Here is a 21,765-nt window from a genome sequence, read left to right as displayed (position 1 = left end):
TCTCCTTTCTTTTTGGTCTTCGTTCACATCTCACCTTATGAAGATAGCTTCCCTGATCTCCTTTATAAAGTAGAAAGACCCCTTCCCTCCACCTACCCCCTCGCTTTCTGTCCCCTCATGCTGACTCACTTCTCTCCACATCCTTATCCCTATTACACCACACAACTATTCATCTGTGTGTTTAAGGCTCACTTCCCCTGCATCTCCCCAGAATACAAGTTTCATGAAAGCAGTCTTGGGTTTGTTCACTGCTATATCCTCTTTGCTGGAAATACTGTAGGCACTCAATAAATATTTGTGGAATGACTGGTGGGGGCGGGGGTAAACAACATTTTATGTTGAATTTGACTAGAGATAGATCATTTACAAAGAAGGCAATGGCACCCCACTCCAGCACTCTTGCCTGGAAAATCCCATGGACAGAGGAGCCTGGTAGGCTGCAGTCCATGGGGTCGCTAAGAGTCGGACACGACTGAGCGACTTCACTTTCACTTTTCACTTTCATGCATTGGAGAAGGAAATGGCAACCCACTCCAGTGTTCTTGCCTGGAGAATCCCAGGGACGGGGGAGCCTGGTGGGCTGCCATCTATGGGGTCACACAGAGTCGGACACGAATGAAGCGATTTAGCAGCAGCAGCAGCAGCAGCAGCAGCAGATCATTCACAAGAGGTAAAAAATCAAGCTCTCCTAATGTTTAATTATCTACCCAAAGAAATGTTAACACATTTCAGATTTCTACAAGTTATTATATCTAAGTTTTCTTTTTAATTTTAAATGCATTAAAATGAACCCCAATGCATTAAAACTTAACAGGTATCATTTGTATTCAAAAAATTACTTCCTGATGACACTTACGAGATCCAAGAAGAGTTTTTTACCTTCTGATAGTGCCAGGGAGTGGTACTGTCCACAGGCAACTTGTATAATTTTTATACCAGCCAGAGTTTTTATCTTCCTATAATAATAATGATACAAAATTCATTAATCCTTCTTCAAATTGGGTCACCAAGTGGACTACAGATATTTAAAATTACTTTCTTGCATTTCTGTAATACATTTATCCCAAAGCCCTCAAACTGTTTTCAACATGACATCAACATGTATAAAGGTACAGGGCAGAAACCAAAATAATATATAAGGCAAAAGTTATTTTTATTGGGCTTTTAATGCATTGTATAAAGTTCTAACCTTTATACTATACTTACCAACCTAAAAGAAAAATAAATTTCTTCATTCACATATAGTATAGGGCTTTAGAATTTATGGAGCACTGTCACCTACACCACCTTAAGCCCTGTGAGATAAAGATATCATTAGGTTGATTCTTATTAAATTGCCATTTTTGTAGATTAGAACATAACTATTAGCAATTTTATATGGTTGAACCTAGGAGAACTCAAAGAAGTCAACTGGTATCAAGTTACAGAACAGATTCAAACCTTGGGCTTTTCTTCCCAAGTTCAATGCTCATTCCTCCTAGCCACAGCCATCTCTTATACAATTTAATGACCAGAGAAGGTAACAAGAGGTAACTTCCTAGCATTAAAAAACATGTTTTTGAAAATTCTCAGTGTATATAATTCATGAACACACAGTTCTGACTGCTTATCATATTATTTGGCCTAGGAAGCTGTGTGTGAGGATATGATTTTTCTCCAATCTTCCTAAGTAAAATATTAAGATCCAAGGGCTTATGCCAAGACAAAAGATTATGTTGGGAGTAACACCTTTCCTCTTTCAACTTGTGTTCTCTGCTTGGGGAATCTGCAAATTAACTGTCGATAGTTTAACAGGGAAAAAGACAAAAAGTTTATATGTGCAGACAGGAGCTCCCAAGTAATGGAAAATTTGTACAATAACCTGAGTAGAGGTTTATATATGTTAACTTAGCAAAAGGGTGAGCTTTTTTTAGGGCTTCAGTGGTACAGTATGGAAGGTTCTATTGGGTTTTTTGATGCTAACTGGGCATTTTATTTTCAAGACAGCTGAATTCATAGGAAACTCCCTCAAAGGAGGGTTAATGGCAGCTATATTTTCAGGAGGCCCTGTTTTAGTCAGATAAGATATCTCTGTGAATCTTCTGGAGCTCAAATATTTTCACTTTAACATAATCATTATAGTAGTTCTGGAGGTCCAAGTGTTATTCCCGTACATAAAATTAAGATCAAAGCATCACAGGTTCTCACATCATGCGGCCCTTCTCTTTCACAGACTCTAATTAAGTAATAACTGGTGTCATGTGCTATTTTCCCTGCGTCCTTTCCTCACAACACTGTAACCCTTCAGATTAGGTAGTGTGTTTTATAGTCATCTTTGGACCCTGGCAATCTTGCATGGTGTCTGGCACATGAAACTCAAAAACACTAAATGAATAAATGAACTAAAATTCGTACTTAGGTATAAAAGTTGTTTCCTTAAATTCTCCAATTCCCAGCTGTCCTTCAGAATCAGCTCCCCATGCAAAGACCCTTCCTTTGTGACAGACAGCCACGGAATGCTCCTTTCCACAGCTCACCAGAGCAACGTGCAGAGTTTCCAACGCCGGAATTCGTTCTTTAGGAACAAAAACAAAACAACCCACACCAAGATTGCTAATTTAAAACCAAGTTTAAGAAAGTACTTTTCTTCAAAAGGAAGAGTCACTGGGATGTCTCATCTCTTCCAGTGACTTTTAAATCAAGGCCTAAAGTCCACTTTAAAGGAGAGAAGAAAATAGGCTCATCGTGTGGCATGTCTTTATGGGAATATCACTACTATTTAAAAAGATGGGCATGTGGAGGAGCGGAACCTGTAAGCACTTGATGCTTGGCCTAACACTTCTCTGTGATGGTAGAGTAAAAAAGCTCAGCCAGATAAAGGGAGCCAGAGAAAGGATGGGCTCACCCCTACTCTACTCTCTGATTTCCCAGCCCTGAACAGTTAGAACAGTGAATCCTCTGCTCAGGAAGAGATGGGCAGGGAGCCTGCCTGAGTATGAGAGGCAGATGCCAGATGCCCTCACAAAGAAACTCTGGGCAAGTTACTTAATATGCCTCTGGATGGGTCAAATATGCCCACAATTGAAACCCTGAGCATTTTTCCTTACAAGACAATCTAAACTGTTTTCCCAAAGTGTTAATCTCTGAATTATTAGAGGTTTGGAGTTAAGCACATCACTACCAGTCAAGTTTTTGTTAATGCTTAAGTTTTCTTTTTTAGTCTTGTGATCTTATTCTTTTCAGTGATTTACTTTTCAAACTGTGCAACAATAAGGAAAATTTCCAAAGATGCATACACTCATAGAAGTAGAACCTGGTACCTCATTGCTGGAGAAGAATTTGGCTTTAAGGATCACATTGTCCCTTACTTCCACTTGAAGGGGATCAGGATATACCACCCCAAAGCATGCCACTTTGGCATAAGGATGATTTTGAGCTGAAGGCAACTAAGAATCAACAGATGCAGGAAGAGTTCTCTGCCTTTCCCTATCAACTGAAAAACATAATAAATGTGGCATGAATTTCTCCTGTGAAGGTGTATCCGCCTCCCCTTTTCATACCAGGAAGAGAAAAGTGACTCATCACCCGAGTTGGTACTGAGATAAGATTGCATAAACAGCCTTAAGTAAAATAACCCTTAAATTTCATTAGTTTCCCCCATATATTTCAAAATCATTTCTCCACAATTGATCATTCCTCAAAACCCAACCCCCTCCACTCTTTGTTAAATGGCATATAAGCTCCTAAGTCTAACCACTTCTTTTCTGTGAACTCCTGTGCACATATTAATAAAACTGTAAGGGTGTTTTCCTCCTTAATCTGCCTTTGTCAATTTAGTTCACAGGTCCTCATGACAGAGGCAGAGAAGGCAGTGGCACCCCACTCCAGTACTCTTGCCTGGAAAATCCCATGGACGGAGGAGCCTGGTAGGCTACAGCCCATGGGGTCGCTAAGAGTTGGACGTGACTGAGCGACTTCACTTTCACTTTTCCCTTTCATGCACTGGAGAAGGAAATGGCAACCCACTCCAGTATTCTTGCCTGGAGAATCCCAGGGACGGGGGAGCCTGGTGGGCTGCCATCTATGGGGTCGCACAGAGTCGTACACGACTGAAGCGACTTAGCTGCAGCAGCAGCATGACAGAACTAAAAGGGCAGAGGAAGAGTTTTTCCTCCCAGACATAATTCTTGGAATTTAAGTAAATAATCAGAAATGTGACATTACTTACAATAATGTCAATCATAGTATTATTTACAAAAGCCCCTGATGAGAAAAAACCAAATTTCCCCAAAAGGAGAATAGTTATAGTCAGAACCTAGAACATTATGCAACAATTCAAAATTTATTTAGAAAAATATATAATAAAAGGGCAATGTTTGTGATATTATGCTTGATGAAGAACACAACCTACAAAGTTATATAAATCTGCATATACAAAACTTATAAAGACATAATTTTATAAATATTAAATATGTAATAGGAAAAAAAGGCAAAAAAGAAATGCATCAAAATGTAAGGAGTTGTCTTTGGGTGTTAGACTAATAAGCGATTTCTTTTCCTGTGTTTCTACAATAATCAATAATAGCAAAATGCTAGTATACATTATTTTAAGGATACGTCGGAAGGAGTTACAGTGTTCAAACCACAAACCACGTTTGGAAGGTCACTCTGTTCCAGATAAGTTCGCATAGGTAAGGACTGGTCTCAAAAGGCATCTCTGTTCAGAGGAACGCGGTCCAGTTTAGTTCTGCTCTCAGTTTCCTTTTGAAGATAAAACTACTGGAAACCGAAACAAAACTGAGGCGCGAGGAGGAAACGAAAATGATGGACCTGCGCTCCGGCAGCGCGGAACCCCGTTCTCCTGTCGCCTGTGGTCCACGGCTCCAGCACCGCCACCCGCCTGACGCCTTGCCCCGCATCTGAGTCCAGGAGCTCACCTGGCTGCTCCCCGCGCGGCGTGCCTTTCCGGCCCAGCTGGCCTCGGCTGTTGTCCCCGCACGACCGGACAGTGCCGTCGCTCAGCAGCAGTAGCGAGTGCTGCTCCCCACTGGCCGCCTGCAATAGCGTGTTGCCGCCAGCACCCACCCGCCGCTCTCGCAGCGGCCTCCCGCGGCCACCAGCGCGCCAGCAGAAGTACATCGCGTTCCCGCGCCCCGGCCCCCTGCCTGAATCTGTGAGCTCTGCTAGCCCAGCACCCAAAGGCTAATGACGAGGGCGCGCTGATATTAAGAAAACAGGACGCTGGGTGAGCCGCGCCTTCGCTGTTATCTCCCTGCGGTCCCTCCCTCTTCCTCCCTCCCCCAGTCCTCCCCCTCCCTCCCGCCTTTCCTTCCTCCCACCAGCACTGACCTGACGTCTTCCTCGCTTCTGGCGAATGGCTTTCAAGAATTACACTTGAACGCCAAATTCAGAGGAGCAGATGAATGAAGCCTAAATTTGCATCCTAGCTAAACCACTTAAACGCTGTGTGACTCTGGGCAAGTTACTTAACTAATCTGCGTCTCAGCTATCACGTCTATGAAATGTAGACAATAATACAGCAGGTCTAATGTGTTAGGATAACGTAACAGATAACACAGCGTGTTAAAGTAATGTCTAGAATATCTTCGTGTCAATCCTCATCGAAACTGCTTTTGGCATTGGAAATGCAAAGTCCTCATGGTGCTTACATTCTTTTGTTTATAAACACAAATATTTTGTATAAAGTCAAGTGGCAACATGAAAAATAAAACAGGAATAGAGGGTGAGGACAGAAAGCACTAGCATTTTTTAAAATATCAGGGAAGACCTCTCTGATGAAGTGACATTTGAGCAGAATCAGGGGGATCTGGGAAATGAGGGCATGCTGCTGCTGCTGCTAAGTCACTTCAGTCGTGTCCGACTCTGTGCAGCCCCATAGATGGCAGCCCACCAGGCTCTGCCGTCCCTGGGATTCTCCAGGCAAGAACACTGGAGTGGGTTGCCATTTCCTTCTCCAGTGCATGAGAGGGAAAAGTGAAAGTGAAGTCGCTCATGAGTCATGCTTATATCTAAGGGTGGAGGGTGAAGTGGAGCATCTGGAGGCTTCTGAACAGAGAAATGATATGATCTGACTTTAGTATCAAAAGAATTATTCTGGCTACCATGTAGAAAATAATAGAACAGAAATGGGAACAGAAAAGCCAGCTGGGGGGGCGCGGCTACTGTCAGAGTCCACGATAGAAGGATGACGCTGAGTCCAAGACTAAGGTGACATCCAAGGGGGGAAAAAGAAGAAATGATCATATTCAAAATGGTTTAAAAGTCAGAGTCTACAGATTGGCTGATGAATTGGAAGAGGAAAGAAGAAAAGGGATTAGGATTACTTGAAGGTAGGCCTGAGCAACTGAGGTGAAAGGTTGTACGCTTTACTAGAGTGGGAATATCGAGAAAGGCACCAATTTGGGACTGATGGATCAGGAGTCCCGTCTGGTAATAACTGTGAGATACTTGTTATACAAGGAGGCAATAAGATCAATCATTCTGGAGTTGTGGAGAGAAGTTGAGGTGGTCATAAAACGGGGAGTCATCAGTGTACAAGTGACAGTTAAAGTCAGAAGACTGAATGAGATCACCCCGGGGAATCACAAGCAAGTGAAGAATCAGGGAATGATTAACTCTGTCAGTTGCTTTTTGAGCAAGGTTAAGTGTTGATCTTTAGATTTGGCAAAATGGAAGTCATTGGTGACCATCAGCATTAGCCATCATCTGCATTATTTTATTTTTATTACAGCGTCCATTTTATACTCTCAGCTCACATCTCTTTACTACTACATTTTAAGTTCTCTAAAGATGACAATAAATGTTATTTGTTTTTCTACCTCAATAATGTCTAGCTCATATTAAAGGCTAGTACATATGTATTAGACAAATGGATCAATGAGTGGTGATTTCATACTTTTGGTTCCATTTTATTGCATGCCATATACAACCTTTCTCTGAATAGTGATTTCCTAAATGTTTATCACTTTCCTCAGGCACAAGACACAAAGTCCTCATGTTATTTCTTTTTTAAAAAAAGAAATCTACTGGAGAACTAAACTGTAAATGTATCATTTTATGTCCCTACTACCTAGCACAGTGTGTGTCACTTAAAAAGAACTCAATAAATGTTAGTGAGATCGTGAATAAATTAACGAAATTGAGAACATTTGAGAAAGATATAATTCTCAATTAGTCTGTGTTTATGGACTTGAAAATAGTATTTAGCGCCTATTTACTGAATGTTTACCATGTGTTGGCTACTTTAAATAAAATATCTAATTTAACTCTTTCACCAGCTTTTCTCAGTTAAGGTTCTTCTGGCTGTAAGTGACAGAAAATATGACCTAAGCTTGCTTAAGCAAAAGGAAAATTTACTGGTAAATTGCATTGTTATTCAAAAACATTTGCTGTCCCTCTGGACACTATGGCATCAAGCTTGAGTATGTGAATTTGTTCTGGCCAATGACATGTAAGCAGGAAACATATGCCAGGCAGATGGTTTAAAAGCCAGTACTTATTTTCCCTACTCTCTTTTCCCTCTATTACAACAACTGGTGATTTTTCAAATAGAGATTCCTCCATCATCCTGAGTCCCAGATCAAAAATAATCTAGCAGAGTTGCAGCCATTCTATGGAGCATAAGTGAGAAATAAATCTTTGTTGTTTTAAGCCCCTAAGCTTTTTTTTGGGGGGGGGGAGCAGTGTTTATTATTGCACAGAGTACATAACTTAGCCTCTTCTGAAGTTCACATAATTGAAAAGTCCATCAGCATGCCTGATTTGGGGAAGTACTGTCAACAAGGGCTTATACAACGTTCAAGTGATTCCATTTCTCTGTATCTCTTGCTATGAAGGCTTCATCTTCGGGCTCCAAGCACTGTACTGCACAGTTCCAGAATCTCCTCTGAGGTGGCAAGAGGGTTATAGAAGCTCTAAACTTTGTATCAAACTCTCAGCTTCACAGCCTGTGGAGAATCTGCTCACAAACAAAAGCCTCGAAGTTTAGCCATAATACTCTCAATGGACCGATTTGGGTCACATGTCCATCCCTGAGCTGGTCAGATCTGCCTGTTAGAAGCTCATGCGTGCTCACAGTCTGAGAGTGAAGAGTAGGTGGATTCCAAAAGGAAAGCTGGGTGTGTTGCTGGAAGAAGTGGAGGATGAATGCCAAGGAGATTAAGCAACAGGGATTCTCTACATCAATCATGTAAACTAAGTAGTATTATTATTCCCATTTTTTAGGTAAGGAATCAAGTCTCAGAGAGTTTTGGTAACTTGTTTGTTGATAACATGCATATAAATGGCAGGATTTTAACACTGGCCAATTTGACTAGAAAGCCTATTTAATTTCTACTATAACATACTTGTTGCTGGTTTGCTGGTTTAGACGCTAAGTCATGTCCAACTCTTGCGACTTCATAGACTATAGCCCACCAGGCTCCTCTGTCCATGGGATTCTCCAGGCAAGAATACTGGAGTGGGTTGCCCTTTCCTTCTCCAGAGGATCTTCCCTACCCAGGGATCGAACCTGGGTCTCCTACATTGCAGGCAGATTCCTTACCAACTTAGCTATGAGGGAAGCCCATAACAACATACTTGTTGGCCTTTAACAAATCTACTGCCATATATTTCTCCAGCAAAGGTGGATTTGTTTGGAATCAGTGAAGAATTGCAATTCAGGGTCTGCAATCATGGTGCATCATGTGCAAATCCCTCCATGGCAAGAGAAGAACAGTTCCATTGGGGGGAAAAGGAAATTGGGAGGACTATATAGTCAGCTGGACTTCCCTGGTGGCTCAGAGGTTAAAGCGTCTGCCTCCAATGCGGGAGACCTGGGTTCGATCCCTGGGTCGGGAAGATCCCCTGGAGAAAGAAATGGCAAACCACTCCAGTATTCTTGCCTGGAGAATCCCATGGACGGAGGAGCCTGGTAGACTACAGTCCACGGGGTCGCAAAGAGTCGGACACGACTGAGCGACTTCCCTTCCCTTATATAGTCAGCTAAGAGCCCATGGCTTTTCATTGGCTGAATCCTTTTTCTTCCTGCTGGCCTCTGCTATGGTCCAGGGCCTGAGAGCTCCCCCTTCTGGTGTCCAAAGTCCATTTAATTGAGGTTTCTATTTATTAATTTTTACACTTTTGAGTCCCTGATCTTTGGGCTCTCTCCGGGCTGATGGCACATCCTCACAATCCTTCTATCTAGGTAATTTCAATTCATAGTATATTCTTTCTTCATTGCAAACTCCTCCCCTAATTAATAGTTGCTGAAGGATGTAGGCTTATATTAGCAACATCTCATTTCTATACACTTTGTATCTCCAGGATCCCACTCTAGTTCAGTTATTTTGCATATTTTGCGATAATATCTCACATTATGTTTTCCTAAGAGTTACATGCAAAAAACACATTTCTGATCATGCCATTTAACTGTTTTAATGGTTAGTGGCCTATTGCTCCAAAGATGTGCTTAGTTGCTCAGTCGTGTCAGACTTTCTGTGACCCCATGGACTGTAGCCCACCAGGCTTCTCTGTCCATGGGGATTCTCCAGGCAAGAATACTAGAGTGGGTTGCCATGCCCTCCTCCAGGGGATCTTCCTGACCTAAGAATTGAACCCAGGTTTCCCTCACTGCAAGCGGATTCTTTACCATCTAATCACCAGGGACACAAAATTCTTTGTGTATAATTTAAGGCCCTCCAAGATCTGCTTGTAACGGATATTTCCAGCTGCATTTTATCAGCAATTAAAGGTGTATCTCATTCTCTTTCTCACTTGTGTGTGCACACACACACATACACACACTCTCTCAGTCTGCTGTTTCAACAAACAACTTGCCTCTTTCTCCCAGATTTTTCCAAATCCATGTCTTTGTTCATTCTAAGAAGATGAGTTTTATTTTCTCCATTTCTGTTTATGAAAATATGTATGTCTTAAATGCCTCATCTCTGTAAAGTACTTCTTGGACTCAACAACATCAGTTACTCCCTTCTAGGCTCCTACCACAAATGATGACCTCGGTACACACACACTCTCCAACATGATACTGTTGCAGTGAAAAGGAGAAAAAAGAGGAATGACTTTTTTCCTTTCCCTTTCCTGAGAACAAAGATGAACAAAAATGGTAAAGAGAACAGTGAGCAGACCTGAACATCCCTAGTTCTTTTACTTTAACTCTGCATATCTGTAACTAAGTTTGCTTTTCTGCCCCCTAACTCTGCAGGAGCTACACGTCACACTTTTGTGTGATTTTCCTTTGACGCTATGCTAAATATATTCTCTGTTTGGTGTTTACCCTTACAATACCCTTCCCTTTGTAGTTACATATGAGAAAGAAGACCACAGAACCACTGAACTGCCAGACTGAATTACTGGGTTACTGATGTCAACCTATGACTGTCTTTGAAGCAAAGAAAGGAAAAGAAATCAAGATCCTAACACTTTTATTCCTCATCACTGACTCCTGACTGCGAACTTATATAAGTTATAAGTTATATAAGCCACTAGACACCTCAAGGTGGGGGGGGGCACAGCTCTTGAGGCATGAGCCTACTCTGTTCCCATCTCCGTCAGCTGAGAATTAAAGCCACCTTTCTATCTCCTCCAAACTCTGTCTTCATATTTTTCATTTGGCTTTGGTGGGCAGTCAAGTGGGCCTTAGAAAGCATCACTATGAACAAAGCTAGTGGAGGTGATGGAATTCCAGTTGAGCTATTTCAGAATCTAAAAAATGATGCTGTGAAAGTGCTGCACTCAATATGCCAGCAAATTTGGAAAACTCAGCAGTAGCCACAGGACTGGAAAAGGTCAGTTTTCATTCCAATCCCAAAGAAAGGTAATGCCAAAGAATGCTCAAACTACCACAATTGCACTCATCTCACATGCTAGTAAAGTAATGTTCAAAATTCTCCAAGCCAGGCTTCAACAGTACGTGAACGGTGAATTTCCAGATGTTCAAGCTGGAATCAGAAAAGGCAGAGATCAAACTGCCAACATCCGTTGGATTATCGAAAAAGCAAGAGAGTTCCAGAAAAACATCTATTTCTGCTTTATTGACTATGCCAAAGCCTTTGACTGTGTGAATCACTACAAACTGTGGAAAATTCTGAAAGAGATGGGACTACCAGACCACCTGGTCTGCCTCTTGAGAAATCTGTATGCAGGTCAGGAAGCAACAGTTAGAACTGGACATGGAACAACAGACTGGTTCCAAATAGGAAAAGGAATACATCAAGGCTGTATATTGTCACCCTGCTTATTTCACTTATATGCAGATTACATCACAAGAAACACTGGGTTGGATGAAGCACAAGCTGGAATCAAGATTGCCGGGAGAAATATCAATAACCTCAGATATGCAGATGACACCACCCTTATGGCAGAAAGTGAAGAAGAACTAAAGAGCCTCTTGATGAAAGTGAAAGAGGAGAGTGAAAAAGTTGGCTTAAAGCTTCAGAAAACTAAGATCATGGCATCCATTCCCATCACTTCATGGCAAATAGATGAGGAAACAGTGGAAACTGTGGCAGACTTTATTTCGGGGGGCTTGAAAATCACTACAGATGGTGACTGCAGCCATGAAATTAAAAGATGCTTACTCCTTGGAAGAAAAGTTATGACCAACCTAGACAGCATACTAAAAAGAAGAGACCTTTGCCAACAAAGGTCCATCTAACCAAGGCTATGGTTTTCCCAATAGTCATGTATGGATGTGAGAGTTGGGCTGTAAAGGTGAGCACCAAAGAATTGATGCTTTTGAACTGTGGTGTTGGAGAAGACTCTTGAGAGTCCCTTGGACAGCAAGGAGATCCAACCAGTCCATCCTAAAGGAAATCAGTCCTGAATATTCATTGGAAGGACTGATATTGAAGCTGAAACTACAATACTTTGGCCACCTGATTCGAAAAACTGACTCATTGGAAAAGACTCTTATGCTGGGAAAGATTGAAGTTGGGAGGAGAAACGGACGACAGAGGATAAGATGGTAGGATGGCATCACTGACTCAATGGACATGAGTTTGAGTAAGCTCTGGGTGTTGGTGATGGACAGAGAGGCCTGGCGTGCTACAGTCCATGAGGTCACAAAGAGTCAGACACGACTGAACGACTGAATTGAACTGAACTGAACTCGGCGGGCAGAAAAGGCCAAGATTTTGGCCAGCAACAATACTAATTTCACTCTGTATTGCTACATTATTTCACCGTTGCCCAACAGACCCCAGGGGGGACCTTAATCATCTTTGTGATCTCACCAAATCCTAGCAAAGTGCCTATTACACAATGCATGCTAAATATAGTGCCTAGCATTTAATAAGTTTTCAATGACTACTAGGTGAATTAATTAGGTAAAATTCATGGTTAATATTTTTCTAATAGTTACTGAATGCCCACTATGGGTATAACAAAGAGGAAACAAAATATAATAATTACTGTTTACATCAGCATTTACTATTTACATTAGTGTTGACGTTAGACTTTACAAAATCCCTCCAGCTATTTTACCTACTGTGTCCTCATAAGCACTGAGTAAGCAGGCATGAGAGGGAACGTTATCCCTGCTTCACAGGTGAAGAACTTAGGCTCAGAGAGGTCAAAGTGATTGGTCACAAATTACAGATCAGTAAGTGGAATAGCCCATGGTTTTCCCTTCCACTTTATGACCATGTCTGATGAACTTCCCTTTCTCAGAGAACACACAGGTTAAAAATACAGAAAAGTAATAGACACTGATTGTCATTGTATCTTTAAAATCACACTTTGAAGATAATTTATACCTAATACCTTATACCAACAGCCTATTTTTCTTTTTTACTAATTTTTCCTGACAGTGACTTATGGAGGACAAGAGAATGAGAAAAGGGAAAGAAAATAAAATTTCTTAACTACTCACCACATGTCAGTTTCTCTCACAATATATTTCCCCATTTTAGTTTGGTATCCAAACCGTAAGGTCCATGTACTGTACCCCCTGAGTGAGTGAGTGAGGTTGCTCAGTCGTGTCCGACTCATTGCGACCCTATGGGCTGTAGTCTGCCAGGCTCCTCCATGGGATTTTCCAGGCAAGAATAGTGGAGTGGGTTGTCATTTCCTTCCCCAGGGGATCTTCCGGACCCAGGGATCAAACTCAGGTTTCCTGCATTGCGGGCAGATTCTTTACCATCTGAGCCACCAGTGAATCCCACTCTACCCCATACAGATATGATTAACTGGAGTCTCAGGAAATTATAAGTGACTTGCTTGAGATAAATAGTAAGATAAATGGGGGACCAGATTCAAACCATGCCTTCTTCTCTACTGTCTTTCCAGCAAACAGCGCTGACCAAGGTGAGATGAGAAGGAGGTTAGAAAGGGGATAAGAGAGAGGAAGAGCTTACAAAAGGTCATCATGAAGCACATGAGGTTCAGGAAAGCAGAATAAACCAGGCAGAAGGAGGGGAAATGGGCCTGAGGTTAGTCCTTGAGGATCAGCTGGAAGGACATTCGAGAAGAGGTTGGGAGTTTGCACTTTCATTGCTTTCCCCTGTCATCCTCTTCCAAGATCTACTTCTGCTTAATCCTCATGCTTCTGAGTTCAAAGCGCACCTCCGTGCTCCTCAGCCAGGACAGCCCTTAGACAGGAATAATGGGAAATGTATGCACTCCATGTATCATTTAGCTTGATTTATGATCACAGCCCAGCTGCTACCCCAGCTACCTCCAGGATGCTCCCTGGAAAATGTTATCTTGTGACTCTTCATAAATGGGCAAGACAATTAGGATAGCTAGCACTAACTAGTCAGCGGGAGAAGAAACCACCTGCTCAAACCCCAGCATTTCAGGGTCCTTAGAGATAAGCAGGTTGTGCTAGTGGTAAAGAACCCCCAAGCCAATGAAGGAGACATAAGAGTTGCGGGTTTGACCCCTGGGTGGGGAAGGTCCCCTGGTGGAGGGTGTGGCAACCCACTTCAGTATTCCTGGCTGGAGAATCCCATGAACAGAGAATCCCAGGGGGGCTCCAGTCCAAGCATGCAGATAAGAAATGGTAGTTTTGAATCTTAACTCTAGGTGGCAGTATTAGTCAACCTGATTTCTTTACTCTTAGGCAACAACTTGGGCTTCCCCGATGCCGCAATGGTAAAGAATCCGCCTGCCAATGCAGGAGACACAAGCAATGTGGGTTCAATCCTTGGGTTGGGAAGATCCCTTGGAATACGAAATGGCAATTACTGCTCCAGCATTCTTCCCTGGAAAATTCTATGGACAGAGGAGTCTAGTGTGCCTGGTGCGCTAAAGTCCGTGGGGTTGCAGAGTTGGAGGCGACTGAGCACACACACAGATGTAACAACTTGATCTTTTTATGGTTGACATCGCTTTTCTATAGGTAATCTTATAATTATCAACAAGGATGTTTATGATTTTCTTTCCTATGCTCATTGTAAGATTGGTATTCAAATTATTAAATTCCCTTCTCCAGGGGATCTTCCCAACTGAGGGATCAAACCCAGGTCTCCCACATTGTAGGCGGATTCTTTACCAGCTGAGCCACAAGGGAAGCCCAAGAATACTGGAGTGGGTATCCTATCCCTTCTCCAGCAGATCTTCCCGACCCAGGAATCAAACCAGGGTCTCCTGCCTTGCAGGCAGATTCTTTACCAACTGAGCTATCAGGAACGCTCTAAATTATTAAATACCAATATTGGTATTTAAATTACTTAGAAAAATTACAAAATTCTACTCTCACATTATTAATTACTTTATCATTGCCATAATGCATTACTTCTATAACACTGTATTTAACTGGAGTCTATCTGCAATCTCAGAGCTCCAGAACAGAGGCCTGAACTGGGAAGAAAGAGGAAAAGTTCTTCTTGATCCTAGAAATGGGTGCCACTCAAGCTAGGGTATTCTAAATGTGTTACCCAGTAACAAATTGAGGACTGCCTGAAGTTTGTCTTTAAAACATTGCTTAAATTAATTTGTTAACCTATGTGAACTAGTGAATCTGTCCCTGTAAGTTGGACTTAATTTCATGTGCATATAATTAAAGCATCAAATAATAGTGATTAACAAGATACAAGTTTTTCTCTTACACATAAAAAGTCTTGCGGTGAGCAACCAAGGGCTCATGTGGCAGCTCCGTGGTCTTTTAGAGAATAAGACACCTTCTATGTATTTGGTTTGAGAACTTAACTTCCATCTTCAAGGTTGCCTCATATTCAAAGGTGACTGCTGAACTTATAGTTCTCATTCTACTCCAAGCAGCTGGAAAGGAGGTATGATGCTGCTGTTTCCTAAATCCCAGGCAATACTTCTGAATACATCTGGTTAACCAAATTTGTTCATAAGTAGCTGCATAAGACGGAGAAGGAAATGGCACCCCACTCCAGTACTCTTGCCTGGAAAATCCCATGGACAGAGGAGCCTGGTAGGCTGCAGTCCATGGGGTCGCGAAGAGTCGGACACGACTGAGCGACTTCACTTTCACTTTTCATTTTCATGCATTGGAGAAGGAAATGGCAACCCACTCCAGTGTTCTTGCCTGGAGAATCCCAGGGACGGTGGAGCCTAGTGGGCTGCCATCTACGGGGTCGCACAGAGTCGGACACGACTGAAGCGACTTAGCAGCAGCAGCAGCAGCAGCTGCATAAGATGTTAGAAAATGTCATTTTTAGCTGAGCATCTTGTATGTGTGCTTGCTCACTGAGTCATGTCCAACTCTTGGTGACCCCATGGACTGTAACCCACGAGGCTCCTCTGTCCATGGAATTTTCCAGGCAAGAATACTGGAGTGGGTTGGCTTTTCCTACTCCAGGGGAAAGGCAAAGGAGGAAAGGAAAGATATACCCATTTGAATGTAGAGTTCCAAAGAATAGCAAGGAGAGATAAGAAAGCCTTCTTCAGTGATCAGTGCAAAGAAATAGAGGAAAACAATAGAATGGGAAAGACTAGAGATCTCTTCAAGAAAATTAGAGATACCAAGGGAACTTTTCATGCAAAGATGGGCACAATAAAGGACAAAATAGTGTGGACCTAACAGAAGAAGACGATATTAAGAAGAGGTGGCAAGAATACACAGAAGAACTGTACAAAAAAGATCTTCATGACCCATATAATCACCATGGTGTGATCACTCACCTAGAGGCAGACATCCTGAAATGTGAAGTCAAGTGGGCTTTAGGAAGGAAGCATCACTACAAACAAAGCTATTGGAGATGATGGAATTCCAGTTGAGCTATTTCAGATCCTGAAAGATGATGCTGTGAAAGTGCTGCACTCAGTATGTCAGCAAATTTGGAGAATTCAGCAGTGGCCACAGGACTGGAAAAGTTCAGCTTTCATTCCAATCCCAAAGAAAGGCAATGGCAAAGAATGCTCAAACTACCACAATTGCACTCATCTCAAACACTAGTAAAGTAATACTCAAAATTCTCCAAGCCAGGCTTCAACTGTACGTGAACCGTGAACTTCCAGATGTTCAAGCTGGTTTTAGAAAAGGCAGAGGAACCAGAGATCAAATTGCCAACATCCACTGGATCATCAAAAAAGCAAGAGAGTTCCAAAAACACATCTATTTCTGCTTTATTGACAATGCCAAAGCCTTTGATTGTGTGGATCACAATAAACTGGAAAATTTTTAAAGAGATAGGAATACCAGACCTCCTTACCTGCCTCTTGAGAAATCTGTATGCAGGTCAGGAAGCAACAGTTAGAACTGGACATGGAACAACAGACTGGTTCCAAATAGGAAAAGGAGTACGTCAAGGCTGTATATTGTCACCCTGCTTATTTAACTTATATGCAGAGTACATCATGAGAAATGCTGGGCTGGATGAAGCACAAGCTGGAATCAAGATTGTGGGAGAAATATCAATAACCTTGGATATGCAGATGACACCACCCTTATGGGAGAAAGTGAAGAAGAACTAAAGAGCCTCTTGATGAAAGTGAAAGAGGAGAGTAAAAATGTTGGCTTAAAGATCAACATTCAGAAAACTAAGATCATGGCATCTGGTCACATCATTTCATGGCAAATAGATGGGGAAACAGTGGAAACAGTGGCAGACTTTATTTTTTTTGGCTCCAAATCACTACAGATGGTGACTGCAGCCATGAAATTAAAAGACGCTTACTCCTTGGAAGAAAAGTTATGACCAACCTAGACAGCTTAGTAAAAAGCAGACATTACTTTGCCAACAAAGGTCCATCTAGTCAAGGCTGTGGTTTTTCCAGTAGTCATGTATGGATGTGAGAGTTGGACTATAAAGAAAGGTGAGCACAGAAGAATTGATGCTTTTTGAACTGTGGTGTTAGAGAAGACTCTTGAGAATCCCTTGGACAGCAAGAAGATCCATTCAGTCCATCCTAAAGGAAATCAGTCCTGAATATTCATCGGAAGGACTGACATTGTAGCTGAAACTCCAATACTTTGGCCACCTGATGCAAAGAGCTGACTCTTTGGAAAAGACCCTGTTGCTGGGAAAGGTTGAAGGTGGGAGGAGAAGGGGACGACAGAGGATGAGATGGTTGGATGGCATCACTGACTCAATGGACATGAGTTTGAGTAAACTCTGGGAGTTGGTGATGGACAGGGAGACTTGGCATGCTGCAGTCCATGGTGTTGTAAAGAGTCAGAGACGACTGAGTGATTGAACTGAAATGAACTCCAATGGATCTTCTTGACCCAGGGATGGGACCTGTGTCTCTTGCATCTTCCTCACTGGCTGGCAGATTCTTACCACTAAGCCACCTGGGAAGCCCTGAGCATCTCAAAACTCCAAATAAAATTTGCATTCTGTTACCAAGGAGGAAGAAGAGGATTATTAGGTCACAATGAGCAGTCTTTCCACAACCAGCAAGAAATTTAAGATGTTTGGTTCAAGCATATACAGCAGATAAAGCAGCTTTATGGGTGTGTGACGAGTGTAGTCAGTTGCATGAGGTTCTGCTCTCAGAAGGCCCTGCACTTAGTTTAATGTCCCATCTTGAAATTCTTAATAACTTTATCTTTGAACTTGTGTTTTGTAAGTGAGGTCAGATTTAAAACTGGAGTATACATGTGAGCAGGGGAGATACATGCAATATGTATGCTATTTCTTGACACCCTATTCACATATAGTGTTTAAGATGCCCCATCAGCACAAAATCCCATTGGGTCCATAATTTTGATGATTTTTGCATACAAATTAAATGCTTATGTTTGCATTTAAAACTGGTATGCGCAATGTAAAGATGAATGGCAAAATTTATGCTAATAATTTATATATATATATGGAGAAGGAAATGGCAACCCACTGCAGTTTTCTTGCCTGGAGAATCCCATGGACAGAGGAGCTTTGGCAGGCTATAGTCCATTGGGGTTGCAAAGTGTCAGACATGACTTAGCTACTAAACAACAACAACTATATAGATATATACACACACATATATATATATATATTTACTTAGAATAACATTAGTAAATTAAAAAAACACAACAAATTGAAAAAGAGATTGTGGAAGATCACCTTACTGACACCAAAGAAACATCCAAGCAATAAAATGAGAAACTAATCACCAAAATGTGACTGTTACAATGTTTATTATTATTCTTTACATGACCAAAAATAAAATAAAAATAAAAGGATTACACACCTTGATCACATGGGATTTATTGTAGGGTACAACGATGGTTCAGTATCTGCTTATCACTCAATGTGATAACAAACTGAAGAATAAAAACCATATGATCATCTCCATAGATGGAGAAAAAACTTTTGACAAGCTTCAACATTCATTTATGATAAAAACTCTCACTCAAGTGGGTATAGAGCCATATATGATAAGCCCACAGCTAGCCTGGACTGCTGGAGTAGGAAATGGCAACCCACTGTAGTATTCTTACCTGGAAACTTCTGTGGACAGAGGAGCCTGGTGGGTTACAGTCCATGCAGTTGCAAAGTCAGACATGACTGAACACAATACAACATATTCAACAGTGAAAAGCTGAAAGTATTTCCTAAAGATCAGCAATCAGAGAAGAAAAAGAAGTAAAGACATCCAAAATGAAAAGAAAGAAGTAAAACTGTCACTGCTTGCAGATGATATGATTCTATAAATAGAAAATCCTAATGATACCACCAAAAAACTACTAGAGCTCATCAATGAATCTGGTAAAGTTGCAGGATATAAAATTAATATACAGAAATCTGTTCCATTTCTATACACTAACAATGAACTACAAGAAAGAGAAATTAAGAAATTAATCTCATTTACCACTGCATCAAAACAAGTAAAATACCTAAGAATAAATCTAACTAAAGAGACAAAAGACCTATTCTTATGAAACTATATGACACTGATGAAAGAAATTGAAGACATCACAAACAAGTGGAAAGATATACTGTGTATATGGATTGGAAGAGTTAATATTGCTAAAATTACATGAATCAGCCATGGGTTTACATGTGTTCCCCTTCCTGGACCCCCCACCCACCTCCCTCCCCATCCCATCCCTCTGGGTCATCCCATTGCCCCGGCCCTGAGCCCTTGTCTCACGCATCAAACAAGGAATGGTGTTCTGTTTCACATATGATAATATACATGTTTCAATGCTATTCTCCCAGAACGTCCCACCCTCACCTTCTCCCTCAGAGTCCATAAAATTGTTCTATGCATCTGTGTCTCTTATTCTGTCTCGCATATAGGGTTATCGTTACCATCTTTCAAATTCCATATATATGCATTAGTATACTGTATTGTTGTTTTTCTTTCTGGCTTACTTCACTCTGTATAATGGGCTCCAGTTTCATCCATCTCAGTAGAAAAGCTTTTGCACAGCAAAGGAAACCATAAGCAAACAAAAAGACAATCTACTGAATGGAAGAAGATATTTGCAAATGATATATATGATAGATTTGTAAATGAAAATCTGATAATATTCAATATATACTCAACATCAAAAAAACCCAAACAACCCATTAAGAAATGGGCAGAGTATCTGAAAAGGTATTTTTTCCAAGGAAGATATAGAGATGGCTAACATACACAAAAAATGCACAAAATCCCAAATCATCAAGGAAGTGCATATCAAAACCACAATAAAATATCAACTCACACTTGCCAGAATGACTATTTTCCAAAAGACAACAAATAGCAAGTTTTGCCAAAAATGTGAAGAAAAGAGATGTCTTGTGCACTGTTGGTGGGAATGTAAATTGGTATAGCCACTATGGAAAACAGTATGGAGATACGTCAAGAAATTAAAAGTAAAACTACCATATGATCCAACAATTCCACTCCTGGGTATTTAACCAAACAAAACAAAACCACTAATTTGAAAAAATGTATGTACCCCTATGTTCACTGTGGGCTTCCCTGGAGACTCAGTGGTGAAGACTCCACCTGCCAATGCAGTAGCTATAGATTTAAAACCTTGGTTAGGAAGACCCCTTGGAGAAGGAAATGGCAACCCACTCCAGTATTCTTGCCTGGGAAATCTCATGGACAGAGGAGCCTGGTGGGCTACAGTCTATGGGATCACAAAAGAGTTGGACATGATTTAGTGACTAAGCAACACAAACGTTCACTGCAACAATATTTATAATAGCCAAAATATGGAATCATCCAAAGTGCCCATCAATAGAGGAAAGGATGAAGAGGATGTGGAACACTGGAATACAGTGGAATATTACTCAACCATAAGAAAGAATGAAATATTGCCATTTGTGACAAAATGAATAGACCTGGAGAGTATTGTACTATGTGAAATAAGACAGAGAAAGAAAAATGCTGTATGATTTCATTTATATGTGGAATCTAACAAAACAAAACAAATGCACAAACACAACAAAGCAGAAAAAGAGTTACCAATACAAAGAACAAACAGGTGGTTACTAGAGGGGAAGCTGGTTGGCGGAAGCAAAAATAGGTAAGGGAGATTAAGACGTAAAAACTTCTAGCTGCAAAATAAATGAGACATGGGTATGGAATGTGCAAGGGACTACAGTCAATAACTATGTAATATCTTAGTACAGAGACATATTCTAACTAATCTTATTGTGGTGATGAGGCTGAAATGTGTAGAAACATTGAATCACTGTGCTGTATAACAGTTACTAACATAATAGTGAAGTCAACTGTATTTCAAAAACAAACAAGGACTTCCCTGGCAGTCCAGGGGTTAAGACTTAACCTCCCAATGTTGTGGGTGCAGGTTTGATCCCTAGTCGAGGTGCTAAGGATGCACATACCTCCCGGCCAAAGCCAAAAAAAACATACAGAAGAAAAAAGGAAGCAATGCTGTAACAAATTCAACAAAGATTTTTAAAAAAATGGTCCACATTAAAAAAAAAAAAAAAAAACTTAAAAAATAAAACCACCCAAAAAAATAAACTCATAGTAAAAGAGATCATATTTGTGGTTACCAGAGTCAGGAAGTGGGCAGGAAAAATTGGATGAAGACAGTCAAAAGGTATGAATTTCCAGGTATAAGACAAATAAGTATTAGGCTTGTACTTACTTACCACATGTACAACTTGATAAATATACTTAACATTGCTGTATGTTATATATGAAAATCCTTAAGAGAAAAGAGTTCCTAGCACAAGAAAAACAATTTTTTAATTAAAAATTTTTTGTTTGTTTAATTTGTATCTATATGAGATAATGGATGTTCTCTAAACTTACTTGGATAATCATTTCATGATTTATGTAAATCGAATCATTATGCTGTACACCTTAAAGGTATGCAACACTGTATGTCAACTATATCTCAATAAAACTGGAAGAAAAAATGAATACATACATTTTTTCAAAGAAGTATGAACCCAT

General features: G+C 40.9%; 1 protein-coding gene across 9 annotated transcripts in view; it reads right to left on the bottom strand.

Annotated features, from left to right (window-relative positions):
• Positions 1 to 21,765, bottom strand: part of HERC6 (HECT and RLD domain containing E3 ubiquitin protein ligase family member 6) — a 138,230-nt gene that overhangs the window by 52,046 nt on the left and 64,419 nt on the right. For 4 of the 9 annotated variants that reach the window (XM_081593897.1, XM_081593923.1, XM_081593902.1 and 1 more), the window contains exons 1-3: positions 4,917 to 5,176; positions 2,395 to 2,554; positions 880 to 956 (exon numbers count right to left, since the gene is read on the bottom strand). In XM_081593897.1, the coding sequence (XP_081450023.1) occupies positions 880 to 956; positions 2,395 to 2,554; positions 4,917 to 5,118 (439 nt within the window). In that variant the 5' untranslated portion in view covers positions 5,119 to 5,176. Of the gene's footprint in view, positions 1 to 879; positions 957 to 2,394; positions 2,555 to 4,916; positions 5,177 to 21,739; positions 21,756 to 21,765 lie in introns of those variants that run through there. The other 5 variants (XM_081593931.1, XM_081593940.1, XM_081593960.1 and 2 more) reach the window with 4 other exon arrangements.

The sequence above is a fragment of the Giraffa tippelskirchi genome, chromosome 1 (assembly GCF_054371585.1).
Source record: "Giraffa tippelskirchi isolate mGirTip1 chromosome 1, T2T-mGirTip1v1.2.pri, whole genome shotgun sequence".
Taxonomy (NCBI): Eukaryota; Metazoa; Chordata; class Mammalia; order Artiodactyla; family Giraffidae; genus Giraffa; species Giraffa tippelskirchi.
The sequence above is the reverse complement of the archived record's forward strand: the minus strand, read 5'-3'. Positions and strand labels throughout refer to the sequence as shown.